The following is a 13,370-nucleotide window of genomic DNA, read 5'->3' as shown; positions in this document are numbered from 1 at the left end:
AGGGGGTGAGTCATGATGCTTCCAACTGGACTTTAGTCTCAGGACCATAGTGATGGACCCAGCTTTCATCTTGTGTGATCAGCCTGTTGAAAAAGTCCTCCTGGTTTCCATGACACATCGTCAATAGAGCCTGAGAGCAATCGACACGTTCCTGCTTCTGGAAAGTTGTGAGCAGGCAGGGAACCCAGCAAGCGGATACCTTATGCATGTTAAGATGGTCTTAAATGATTTTTTCCACGGACCCCACACTAATTTTGACATTTTGGGCTAGGTGGCGAATGGTTATGCGGCGATTTTCAAAAATTGCGACCTCCACTTGCTGGATGGTGTGTTCATGAATAGCAGAGTGGGGTCGCCCTGGAATTGGAGCTGTTTGCACCGAAGTCCGACCATATTTCAATTGACGATGCCAGTTCTTGACTACATCATATGATGGGGAATCATCACCATAAACCTCTTTCATCTCATCGAATGTCTCCTTTGGTGTGCAGCCTTTCAAGTAAAGGAACTTGATGACTGCTCTGTATTCCACTGGGTCCATTATCAAACCTCACACCACTTTGGCACCTGGAAAATCAAGACAGCTATCAGTTCTGAGTTGCAAATTGGCATGTAACCTATAGAGACTTATATCATTACACATGTGAAGTTTCAGCGTCCTGTGATAAATAGAAGTGGGTGAGGGGAAATATTTAATGAGCGCCCCTTGTAGCTTCCACCCTCCTCACACTATCAAGGCGATTCCAGTCGGAGAATTAACCAGAGCTGGGACTATCAATTTCAGACTAAAATCCAGAAATTATCCCACCTGATCTTTATAAATCGTGCAACCAAAATAGTAGACTCTAAATCCAGAAATAATTTAATTTCCAAAAATAAAAATTTAAGGATTCAATCTAATCTTCACTGTACTATGCCCACTTTAGTCCTTACAGTACCTTTCTTCCAGCTGTCTCCAATATACAGGGTGGGCCATTTATATGGATATACCTAAACTAAATGGGAATGGTTGGTGATATCAACTTCCTGTTTGTGGCACATTAGTATATGGGAGGGGGAAAGCTTTTCCAGATGGGTGGTGACCATGGCGGCCATTTTAAAGTCGACCATTTTGGATCCAACTATATTTTTTTCAATGGGAAGAGGGTCATGTGACACATCAAACTTATTGAGAATTTCATAATAAAAACAATGGTGTGCTTGGTTTTAACATAACTTTATTCTTTCATGAGTTATTTACAAGTTTATGACCACTTATAAAATGTGCAGCATCTGAAACAACGGATACTGGAAGCCTGTGCTAGCATTTCTTCTGTGATGTTGCTATCAGTGTGTCAAGAGTGGGAGAAGAGGGTTGCATTGACAATCCAACACAATGGGCAGCACTTTGAACACATTTTATAAATGGTCATGTAAAGGACATATTAATATTCATGCTATCCAAATGTAAAGGACATATTGCTACTCATGCTATAGTAACTCCATTTTGTCTGCTTGCTTTAAAATCATGTTATTATACTCCTTGCATAACATGCATTCTTTCCTTCTTTTCTCATGCTTCACATACATCTTTCCCACACTAACTTTTTCTCACAAGAACATTCTGTGAGACACCCTGCTCCCGTTATCTAGCTAGTCTGAGCCGGGATGTACGACCTTGTAACTTTCCACCATGCACCGAACTAACGATAATATGACCATATGTGTATTTCCGTAATAATTGTACTAACATTGGTTCAAACTTGTAGTATGGCTGTAGGTGATTGGATATTAATAAACTCAAAACAATATAAAATGCTAAGTAGAAATAAACAGGGTTAGAGATTCTTGAATCCCCCCCATACAGAGCTTTGCCTCCCTCTGGTTTTCTATTGGATTGCAATCAACCTTATAACCTAATAATTTGACACTCACTTGGTCAACCGTGAAGGGCCATTGCCCTCCCTCAACAGTCAAAACTTGTAAATAACTCATAAAAGAATAAAGTTACGTTAAAACCAAGCACACCATTGTTTTTCTTATGAAATCAGTTTGATGTGTCACATGACCCTCGTCCCATTGAAAAATATAAAGTTGGATCCAAAATGGTCGACTTCAAAATGGCCGCCATGGTCACCACCCATCTGGAAAAGTTTTCCCCCTCCCATATACTAATGTGCCACAAACAGTAAGTTTATATCACCAACCATTCCCATTTAATTTAGGTGTATCCATATAAATGGCCCACCCTGTAGTTAAACGCAATATTTTGAGGGAAGATAGCACAATGGATTTGATATTGGAAAAAGGGATTAGAGTAGTTTCTCATAAAGCTCCAACTATTGGCAAACAATTGTCACCTAGTCTGTGTCAGTCTTTTGTTCCTAACACCTCCAACAATTGGTTATCAGTTAGCGGCTTTTACAGGTGTGGTTCCACTACCTTGTAAACCTGTTCACATGCTGCCAAAAAATCAGTTTTGTCTAACAGTGAATGTCATAAAAATATTAAGAAAATATTAAGAATTTTTCCCTCCCAGACCCCTCTTCATCCCCCCTCCCCTATAGTATTTGTCAAAAGATAAGAGCTGACACTTTGACTAGTGGCATCTATGCAAATTAACACACATGTGTGCATGAATCCCTTGTAGACAAATGCTAGAACAAAGGGTGCTACCAAACCCATTTAGCATGTGAGTGTGTTTTCCAGTGACACAGGCTTGTGATAAATTTACACCTAGCTGAGGAAGATTTAGTTCCTGGCTTCAAAAGAATTCAACAGAGATCTGCAGTTGGGCCGGCGCCGACACGAAATCTGGAATATCTGGAGTTCTATACTTCCGATAATAATGGAAACCATAATTTTTAGTGGCAGGGACTACCAAGGAACAATACACATCTTTTTCCGTAGCTGTATGCCCCTCTGGGGAGCTGTAGCGCAAAAGTACCAGAATAACAGAATGCAGCTACGCCATGTGTAGTCTCTACAGAAAGGTAAATTCATAATGGAAAATACTTTCGGGCTTCCACGACCAACCAGTGAGAAATTATCACAGAAACCAGATATTCTAATAAAAATATGAAGGCTGAAGCCCAGCCCATGTGAGGTCATCACTGGGGGTGTGTGGCCAGGTTTCTCCCTTCGGCATAAAAGACACAGCCGAAGCAGGGGTCAGTGTTCATTGCCAGGTGGAATAGAAACCATAAGCAAAGGATCACTTTCAATAACGGTCAAATTGGGACGGCCCCCCCTCCAGCTATAATGAGTCGTCTCTGCGAACTTTATAGCAAGAATATCTACATCTGACGTAGTAATGAGGGCATTCCTGGAAATCAGTAAGTAGTCAATAAGGTGATATGTATTGTGGGGATAGGAATAGTATGTGAAAGTTCTGTCCCGAGGGTGGAAGTATCTCCAGGCGTCAACTAGTTCCATGGAATGTAATAAAGACTTGATTCGGGCCAAATCACGTAGAGCGACCGTGCTCTTCCCAGAGGAAGTATCCAGCATGGGTTCTAGCGCCACATTCAAATCTCCCCCCAACAAGACAGAACCTTCTCTAAAGAGATCAAGTTTGTGAAGGGCTCCCCGGATCCATTTTAAATGTCGTTTATTGGGAGCGTAGAGATTTCCCAGCGTCACTATATTACCTCCGAGATGGCCCTTCAAATAGGTACCGACCCTTGGGATCAATCAGGCTGTCCTGTAAGAGAAAAGGGATATTCTTCGCGAAAAAAATCGCTACTCCTCTTGCACCTTTTTGGGGTGATAAGGCATGGTGCCAATTATTATAAAAGCATTTCTCGAAGGTAGGGGTTTTGCCAGCTATAAAATGAGTTTCTTGTAAAAATAGAGTATCATATCTGTTCTTTTTAAAGTGGTGTAGAGTCTGTGACCTGGGAATCTGAGAATTGATGCCATGTACGTTATGAGAAACAATTTTGTATAACTTACGTGATGTCATGACATGAGATATTGAAATGAAGGTTTCAACGACGGCAGACCCTCCACAGGTTCCAGGGGTGCAGATAGATGAGAAAAGTGAGAATAGGGGGAGATAAAGAAGCAAGAGGAAGATTCTAAAGAAAATAAACAAAATTCAGTGAATACATGTATAAACATTACATAGTATACACTCATTACGCTCCGGAGGGGGCGCTTTAGTGTCTTGATCATCATTAGTCAGGCTATTACAATGCTAACAATGATTGAGATAGGATCTGAAGTAGTTAAGCTGGTAGTGAGATCCTGCTGGTGTTGAAGGAGCTACAGACCAGTTTCACAGGATTTATAGGGCAGGTCAGACACTCTGAGAGTGGAATTGTGGGGTTTAACAGGAGTGATAACCTCTGTTTGTTGCCTCTGCTCTCCCTAAGTGGAGCGATAGCAACGTTGATATAATTAGTCACAGTCACTTATCTCCACTCAAGGACCTTTGGTCATGTGATTCTGGACCTTATGTTAATAAATCCTTGTTGCACTGCTACGGGGTCTAGATCAGTTAGGTCCTGTGGTTATCATCAGTTAGGTGACCGATAGTCGGTTGCTACTTCCGGCACTCCCGCTGTGATTAATGGCGGCGGGGTCTGAAGTATAAACAAGTACTCTCCCTCTCTCACTCCCCATGCAGCACTGACAAGTCGGCCTCCCCGAATCTTAGATGGAGGTTACAGTAAGTGCTTGTAGCCACCGATGGCAGTACGTGTGGCGCCTGGCTGCTGGGATGAGGAGATGGATGTCTCAGGGGAGCACGAGGTGGTGAGGGGGGAGGCCTTGCAGGGACCAACCTGTAGTTGTTGTTGAGATGTTCAGCTATATGTTCTCTATATTCGGCTCTACGGGATCCCAGGTGATGTAGGGAGGTGACACAACTTAGATGGAAGTGGTGCAGATGTCCAGTGAGGATGGATAGCTTGGATTGTAAATGCTGGATGGGAGCTCAGTCAGTTGTGACCTCCCAGGTCCGCGGCCATCTTGGATCTCACAAATATATTGTTTTTAATCACTCTTTTTTTCCACATTTTTAACTATTCTGTTTGAAATGCAGTGCTTTACTTATTTGTCTGGTTGCACACCTGCAACTTAAAAATACCAATCATGCAGGTATATAGGGTTCCTCCCTTGTCTCAGACATCATTCTCATACCAAGTCTAAGAACACGAGCTGTTTGAAATGCGTCTTTTAATCTTATTTAATATCCCCATGTTTCACCCTTAGCTGCTTACTATGGATCATGATTTATTCATGAACTTCTTTGGAATCTTCCATTTGTTTTTAAATTGTTTGGAATAAAAGTTTATATATTTTACAAGGTGCCAAGCTCAGTGATTGGTTGCAGTGGTGATTTACGCAGTCGATGTGATGTCATAAATGCAGCGAAAACAGAGATAGGAGTGGCTGTGAGGAGCCTGTGCTGGACCCGGAGAGGGTGAATACTGTCTGTATTTGTTATTTTTACTGTTATCTGATTATTTGGGGACTACAGATCTAAAAGTGGGAAATCCCTTTAAACTTTGCTAAACCACCCAATTTTGACATGTCTGGACTAGAATCTGATGCGCATGGTGATGACACTATTGCAGATTATGTGCGATAGGTTAAGGCTATGTGCCCACGATGCAGAAATGCTCAGGATTTTTTCCTGAGCTTTTCTGCATCTCCCTGGCAGAAAAAACGCATGCGGATTATACATGCTTTTTCCTGCCAGGGACATGCGGATGTGAAGCGTTCTTCACATGCATTTCCGCATGCGGGTTGACTAGCGCTTTCCAAGCGTTTTTAGCATCACTTGGAAAGTGCTTCACAACTTGGTCACAGTATATAAATCCATGCAACCAGCATGGATTTATATAGTGTGACCATAAAGAATAGTAAAAAAAAAAAAAAAAAAAAAAAAGAAAAAATCTATACTTCCCTTCCGATGGCCCATGCAGTCTTGCTTCTCTCCGTTCTGGGTACTGGCAGATCGCGGTACACTACACTGAAGGACCTGCCGTCACATGACTATGACGTCAGCGCAGGTCCTTCATTCCATCGCGAGCTGCCGGCATGGGAGGACGAGCGCAGCGGGGGTCGTCAGAAGGTAAATATAGTATTTATTTTTTATTTTATTCTTTTTTTAACAGATTCTATGGTACCTGGGTCCGGAGGAGAGTCTCCTCTCCTCCACACCCGGGTACCATCCGCACATTGAAACGTTTGGATTCCACATGTACAGATGCAGTGATGCGGGATCCCAGCATTCCAATGCAAGTCAATGGCGGCGATTACGCTGCGTGTCCGCAAAATTAATGGACATGCTGCAGATTTTTGAGCGCAGCATAAATGCTGCTGAAAAATCCGCAGCATGGGCATTGACATTGCGGCTTGTCATTGGGGACCATGGGGGACTGATTACCAAGCGTTTCCCAAATATTTACGCTGCATAAATTCCGCAGAATAAACGCTTGGAAAATGCTTCGTGGGCACACAGCCTAAGTGTAGGATCTTTGTATATTGAATTTAAATTTCTCTTCCATCAAAGGTAAACTGATGCCAAAAATGTCTAGGAAAAAATCCAGGTCACCAGACATTCTCCTCCAAAAGGATCACTTTATTAATTACAGCATACAAAGCATAAAAGCTACATGCAATCTTTCAGCCACATAGAGCCTTTTTCGAGCCATATATGATAAGAGGTGTGCACATCAACCTTATATAGAAACATGGTGCTATTTATAGTGGAGGATCAGTGGCCCACTCCTCATAGCTCCTATCATTAGTCCATCTCCCGTTGTCATAGAAGCACTACACAAAGATTAAAACAAAGACATGGGTTAAAAACCTGAATAAAATTACATCCAAGATTACTGGTGGATCAGAGAATCACCACTATACAGTATATTAGCAAAGCATGCCATCAATATTATAGATGCAGACATATATTCCAGATAGACAAATGAGTCATTTTCATAGTCATTATCATAGGTCACACCCCAGGTGCCACACCTTAGTCACACACATAGGGGGCTTGTAATTGGTCATTTCCTTGCCCCAATATGAAGGTTTAGCGGGAGCACAGGTTATTTGAATTTGCCGCAAAACGTTCTAACAGGGAACTGGGAATAGAACTACCGTGTCATTGTGGTATATCCCAGATCCCCATTGTACCATCATAAGTCCAGTTATGTGGTCAAAGTTGATCCATGTGACCATAATGGTTACATTACCCACATGATGTCATGGATACAACCTATAACTTTGCCACAATGGGCCCGGTCATGTAACTGAAGTGGTTACATGATCTGACTAGGCATCAAAGCACGCATTCAATAGCATCATCATGAAATAGGCTTGTCCTTCCTAATGACGTCAGCATAATGAGATACCATAGTACCTTCAGGGTAGGCTCCACAATGTTATCAGTATTCCCGGACCTGTAGAGAAGAGATCACATGGCCATAATCATTAAAGGTGATGTCACATTGTATTACTTGAAACTGGATCAATGGGAGAAAGAACTGGCATAAGGTAAAAGGGGAACAGGGGAAGGAAAGGTGGGTGGGGATGTGAAAAGGAAAGGGATAAAGGGGATGAAAAAAGGGGGAACAGGGAGGACTGGAGAAAAAAAGGAGGAAGAAAAAGACCAAGGAAAGAGAAAAAATGAAGGATAAGGGGGAAAACCTAAAAATGATTAGATAGTGAAAGAAGGAAAAAAAGTGGAAAGGGGCAGGAAAAAATACTACAGGAAAAGGGCAAATGAAAAGAAAGGGTAAAAACTGAAAAAGAGGAAAATAAGAAAAGGATCAAAGGAAGAGAGGGAAAAAAGGTCATAAAAGGAAATAAAGGGGGTTTTGAGAGGGAAAAGGAGAGAAAGAGAAAAATAACATTGAGCATATTAATCATATTACAGATGGCTAGATCTCACATGATTGTCATACTTAGGCCATCAGACTCCAGGGTTGGGAATATCTCCAAAGTCGTGGTCACGCCTTACAAAAATACAACTCCATGAGTTTGCATATTGATGGTAGAATTAGTGTCTCCTATATATGTATAGAAATTAATACAAACAGTCTTATAATTGCAATGGCTTCACCATAACATGGACGATATGTAAATTGCGTTAACCGCATCAATAGGACTACTATCGAGAAAGAATACACGATCTACAGGACCCTCATTGTAATTCAGTCCTAAGAATTGGCAAAGGCATGGATTATCAGATGAAAGGAAGAACATTGTATGCATTATTCAGACCGCTGGAACTCATAGTATTTAATTTATGACTACATTTCTTTTCAGTTTCATGACTAGGTTGCCACCTTGCACCTTGTCTCAGAGGTGGCACATGGCCGATTACCTGGAGCCTCAGTTGACTAATATTATGTCTTTTCCTTGTCAAAACGTTCTTTATTATAGGCTACTACACTTGTAACACTGATTTTCCCGTCCACCTTATAATGTGCCCCTGTGGGCTCCAGTATTTTGGCGAAAGATGACACCTTTTTAAAAACGGAATTGGAAAACATAAATGGAGTAAAAAAAAAAAATTACCTATCTGACGACATTTCCTTGCAAAAATACATATTTGTAAAGTGAAAAGGAAATGTTACATGGTTTTCTAAATATTTTAAAAATACAAATCTGAAAATTGTGATGTGCATTTCTATGCCCCCTGATTCAATGCTTTATAGAACCATTTTTCACTACAATAACTGCAGCAAGTCTTTTGGTGTATGTCTCTACCAGGTTTTGCACATCTACAGGCTGAAATGTTTGCCCATTCTTCTTTGCAAACTATTACTAGCTCAGTGAGATTGGATGGAGAGCGTCTATGAACAGTAATTTTCAAGTCTTGCAACAGATTCCCAATTGGATTTAGGTCTGGATTGTGACTGAGCCATTCAAACACATGAATACGCTTTGATTTAAACCATTCCATTGTAGATCTGGCAGTATGTTTAGTGTGGTTGCTCTGCTGGAATGTGAACCTATGCACCAGTCTTTTGTAGCTTTTAACAGGTTTTCCTCTAGGATTGCCATGTATTTAGCTCCATCAATTTTCCCATCAACCCTGACCAGCTTACCTGTCCCTGTTGAAGAAAAGCATCCCAACAGCATGATACTGCCACCACTTTGCTTAACGGTGGGAATAGTGTTTTCAGGCTAGCATGTGTTAGTTTTCCGTCACATATATTGCATTTTGAATTTAACTCAAAAAGTTCTCCAGGGTGGGCCATTTATAAACTGGGAATGGTTGGTGATATGAACTTCCTGTTTGTGGCACATTAGTATATGGGAGGGGGAAAACTTTTCCATATGGGTGGTGACGGCCATTTTGAAGTCGTCCATTTTGGATCCAACTTTATTTTTTTCAATAGGAAGAGTGTCATGTGACACATCAAACTTATTGAGAATTTCATAAAAAAAACAATGGTGTGCTTGGTTTTAACGTAACTTTATCTTTCGTGAGTTTTTTACAAGTTTATGACCACTTATAAAATGTGTTCAAAGTGCTGCCTATTGAGTAGGATTGTCAATGCAACCCTCTTCTCCCACTCTTGACACACTGATAGCAACACCACAGAAGAAATGCTAGCACAGGCTTCTAGTATCCGTTGTTTCAGATGCTGCACATCTCTTATCTTCACAGCATAGACAATTGCCTTCAGATGACCCCAAAGATAAAAGTCTAAGGGGGACAGATTGACTTCAAAATGGCTGCCATGGTCACCACCCATCTGGAAAAGTTTCCCCCCTCCCATATACTAATGTGCCGCAAACAGGAAGTTCATATCACCAACCATTCACCTTTTATTTAGGTGTATCCATATAAATGGCCCACCCTGTACTTTGGTGTCATCTTACCAGAGGACCTTCTTCCACATGCTAGTTGTGTCCCCTATATGGCTTTTTGCAAACTGCAAATGTACTTCTTATGGCTTGCTTTTCAATAAATAAATGCTGCTTCCATATAGTTGTGCTGTGGACAGATGCTCCCACCTGAGCTGTGTATCTCTGCAGTTCCTCCAGAGGGACCATGGGCCTCTTGGCTGCATCTCTAATTCATGCTCTCCTTGCTTAGGATGTCAATTTACGTGGACGGTCATGTCTTGGTAGATTTGCAGTTGTGCCATACTCCTCCCATTTTTGCATGATGGATTGTACAGCGCTATGAGATGTTCAGAGCTTGGGCTATTTTTTTATGACCTAACCCCAATTTACTCTTCTCCACAACTTTATCCCTGACCTGTCTGATGTGTTGCTTGGTTTACATGATGCTGTTTGATCCCTAATGTTTTTCAAAGAAACATTTGAGCACTTTACAAAACAGCTGTAGTTATACTGAGAATGAATTATACACAGGTGACTTAATTTACTAACTATGTGACTTCTGGAGGCAATAGGTCACTCATGATTTTATTTAGGGGTAACAGACTACAGCATGTTTACAATTTTCAAATTTATATTTGTAAAATCGGAAAGCCATGTATAATTTCCTTTACACTTCACAAATACTTGCTATTTTTGTGTGGGTATATCATATAAAATCCCAATAAAATACTTTTAAGTTTGTGGTTGTAACGTGAAAAAATGTAGAAACATTCAAGGGTATGAATAAGTTTGCAAGGTGCTGTACATACACATTTACACCACACATCACACACACACTATACTCTTCCACATATTGCAGTTTCTTGCAGGCATGTCCTGGAGATATTTGAGTGGAAGGTCCTGCTTAGGACCTGCATCCTCTGCAGGTTCCAGTGTTTTTTCTCCTGTTATGCACCGATCCCGTACATCCAGGGTAGGGCAGGAGGAGAGAGGGAGCTCTCTCTGTGATCAGGAAGGATGCGGTGTCTGTGTTCTCCTCCATCACAGGAAGCTTCCTCCAGACTATAAGACGCACACCCCTTTTTAGCAAGAGTTTCTCTTACAAAATATGGCTGCCTTATTGTCTGAAAAACTCATTTGACTCTTTCTTAAACATGCATGCTTAGATCAACCAACTGGGTCTATTTATTGCCATAGAGAGAGCAAGATTAGGCATTTCCAAACACATATGAAGCCAATAACATAATTAGTGGGGGGAGTTCAGGATCTAATCATGTTACATTTTTAGTTAATGCAATACATTGTTTACTTTTTGCAGTTTTTTTTTATAACATTGCTGTTTAACATGTACCAGTACATCACTGACCACTGTCATTCTTTTGTAGATAGGTCAGGACGTCAGGAGATTGTCTAATCTGTCTCTTTTTATGCATTATATGTGCATATTTCAGGGACCCAATGCCAATGAGAAGACACAAGAAAGCCTTGTAGAGTCTTCACTTGTATTGTCGATGGACAAGGGGTAATTTATTTGAAATTAGAATATATTTTTGGATTTTTTTTATTATGTAACATTTCTTACTTATTTTCATCAAAACAACAATCGTTGCTGAATTAATGTAGATGCTGTCTTGAGAGTGAGTAACTATATCTTAAAGGAAATGTGTTGTCAGAATATGACCTATTATGTCAATCAAGGTTTTATGTTTCAGGAATTTTCTCTTATTTCCCATAAAAAATAATAAGTTACAATATTTCAGTTTTCACATTGGCCACTAAGCCTAATAATGAGGTCATATTTCCTGTCCTGTAGAGATCTCTTCTCAGTAATTACCTCATTATTGGGCACGATTACAATGAAAGGCCGCATCTCCATTGTGAGCCCTAGGCCGATAACACAGCAGAAATCAGCTCATGTTCTCCCCTTGCCTGCACATTTTATTAATTATTATGCTCACTTATATAGCGCCATCATATTCCACAGCGCTTTACAGACATTATCATCACTGTCCCCATTGGGGCTCACAATCTAGATTCCCTATCAGTATGTCTTTAGAGTGTGGCTGGAAACCGGTGAACCTGGAGGAAACCCACGCAATCACGGGGAGAACATACTAACTCCTTGCAGAATTTGTCCTTGGTCGGATGTGAACCAAGGACCCCAGCGCTGCAAAGCAGCAATGCTATCTACTGGGCTCCAGTGCTGCCCAATTGACTTCTGCACATATTACAGAGCATGCCTAGAAGAGTCTCCCATAGAATTTAATGAGCATATGTAGCCCTTTTTTTCTATGTTGTTGCTATAAATTACATCTCTGAACTACTAGCCCCTACCTGCACTATGACTTTTATGTGTCGTGTTTAGTGATGAGTGCAAGCGCTCGTTACTCGAGTTTGCTGATTGTGGCCGTGTTTATCAGGAATCGAACATCTCACTCAAGCATCCACGATACTCGGTGCATAACCAAGCACCCTCGGCAAACTTCAATAACGAGCACTTGTGCTCATCACTGGTCGTGTTGAAGAGTAATTTACAGCTTTTTTTAGTATCCCTATTTACAAATATATGTGAGAAATATTTTACATTTTGGTATCTTTTTCAGTTTGTGGAGCTTATATTCATTGGTTCTATTTAAGGACAAAAAATAAATGAATGCAATTTTTTTTGTTTCTTACTGAACACTGAGAATTGGATTGGTGTTTAGACACATTTTTATTAATGTCAGATCCCAGTCAAACGCAGTTGTGTGCACCCTACGAATCAAGTCTGAGGCTGGAGATCACACTTACAAGGTGCAAATGTTGCCCACTGAGACGATTGGAGACCTGCGAGCCCTCCTTTCACTGTATGGGTGAGTACTGCTTCTTAATACTCAGTATTTGCTCAATTGTTGCATTACCAAAACTTTTCATTTTTACTAACAGAGCTTCTGATGTTTCATCCTGTGATATAATCAGTGGATTCCCTCACCATGTTTATGACGACTACTCTTGTACTCTTCAAGATGCAGGCCTTGTACCAAATGCATTGCTCCTACTTAGAAGAAAGAGGCCAAAAGACCCTGAAAAACAGAAGTAATTTCTCGTAACCAAACAACTGTGGTGTGATTTTTTTTTTTTTTTTAAAGAGTTAATGTAACATGAAAAACAGATAATTATTAGTGATCAATGCGAGTGTAATATGTTTTATCTGAATGTCCTAATGTATGCAGGAAAAAAGGGAGCATAACCAGTAATAAATTGATTGTAACGCAAATAAATTTATTTGAAAACGTCAAGGCAATCAGGTAATTCTGAAGTTACTCTCCAGTACAAAGTTCGGCCTCTTACATCTCTCTCCTCTGGTATGTTACTCCTATGGTAAGTATTCTGTTCGTACCAGGGTGATTTGTAGGAATTCCCACAGGAAAATTCACAGTGGCGCATAAGGAAAACCTCTAGCCACCCCCCAATAACAGGAGCAAAGAAACTTGCCCTCAAATATTTTGTTGCACATGAATGACTGGCCTATAATAGTTCAAGCTTGACCAGCAGATATTCAACAATGTTTTCAGATGCTTGATCTCCTCTTCTGC

At 40.7% G+C, this 13,370-nt stretch overlaps 1 protein-coding gene across 3 annotated transcripts in view; it reads left to right on the top strand.

The window, feature by feature from the left end:
- UBXN11 (UBX domain protein 11) overlaps positions 1 to 12,917 on the top strand; it is a 59,440-nt gene extending 46,523 nt beyond the window's left edge. For all 3 annotated transcript variants that reach the window (XM_073661801.1, XM_073661800.1, XM_073661799.1), the window contains 3 exons: positions 11,247 to 11,317; positions 12,522 to 12,647; positions 12,721 to 12,917. In XM_073661801.1, the coding sequence (XP_073517902.1) occupies positions 11,247 to 11,317; positions 12,522 to 12,647; positions 12,721 to 12,874 (351 nt within the window). In that variant the 3' untranslated portion in view covers positions 12,875 to 12,917. The remainder of the gene's footprint in view (positions 1 to 11,246; positions 11,318 to 12,521; positions 12,648 to 12,720) is intronic.
- Positions 12,918 to 13,370: the final 453 nt, after the last annotated feature.

This window comes from Phyllobates terribilis, unplaced genomic scaffold (genome assembly GCF_046119375.1).
Source record: "Phyllobates terribilis strain yellow unplaced genomic scaffold, ASM4611937v1 Scaffold_57__1_contigs__length_8443340, whole genome shotgun sequence".
Lineage (NCBI taxonomy): Eukaryota > Metazoa > Chordata > Amphibia > Anura > Dendrobatidae > Phyllobates > Phyllobates terribilis.
The sequence above is the reverse complement of the archived record's forward strand: the minus strand, read 5'-3'. Positions and strand labels throughout refer to the sequence as shown.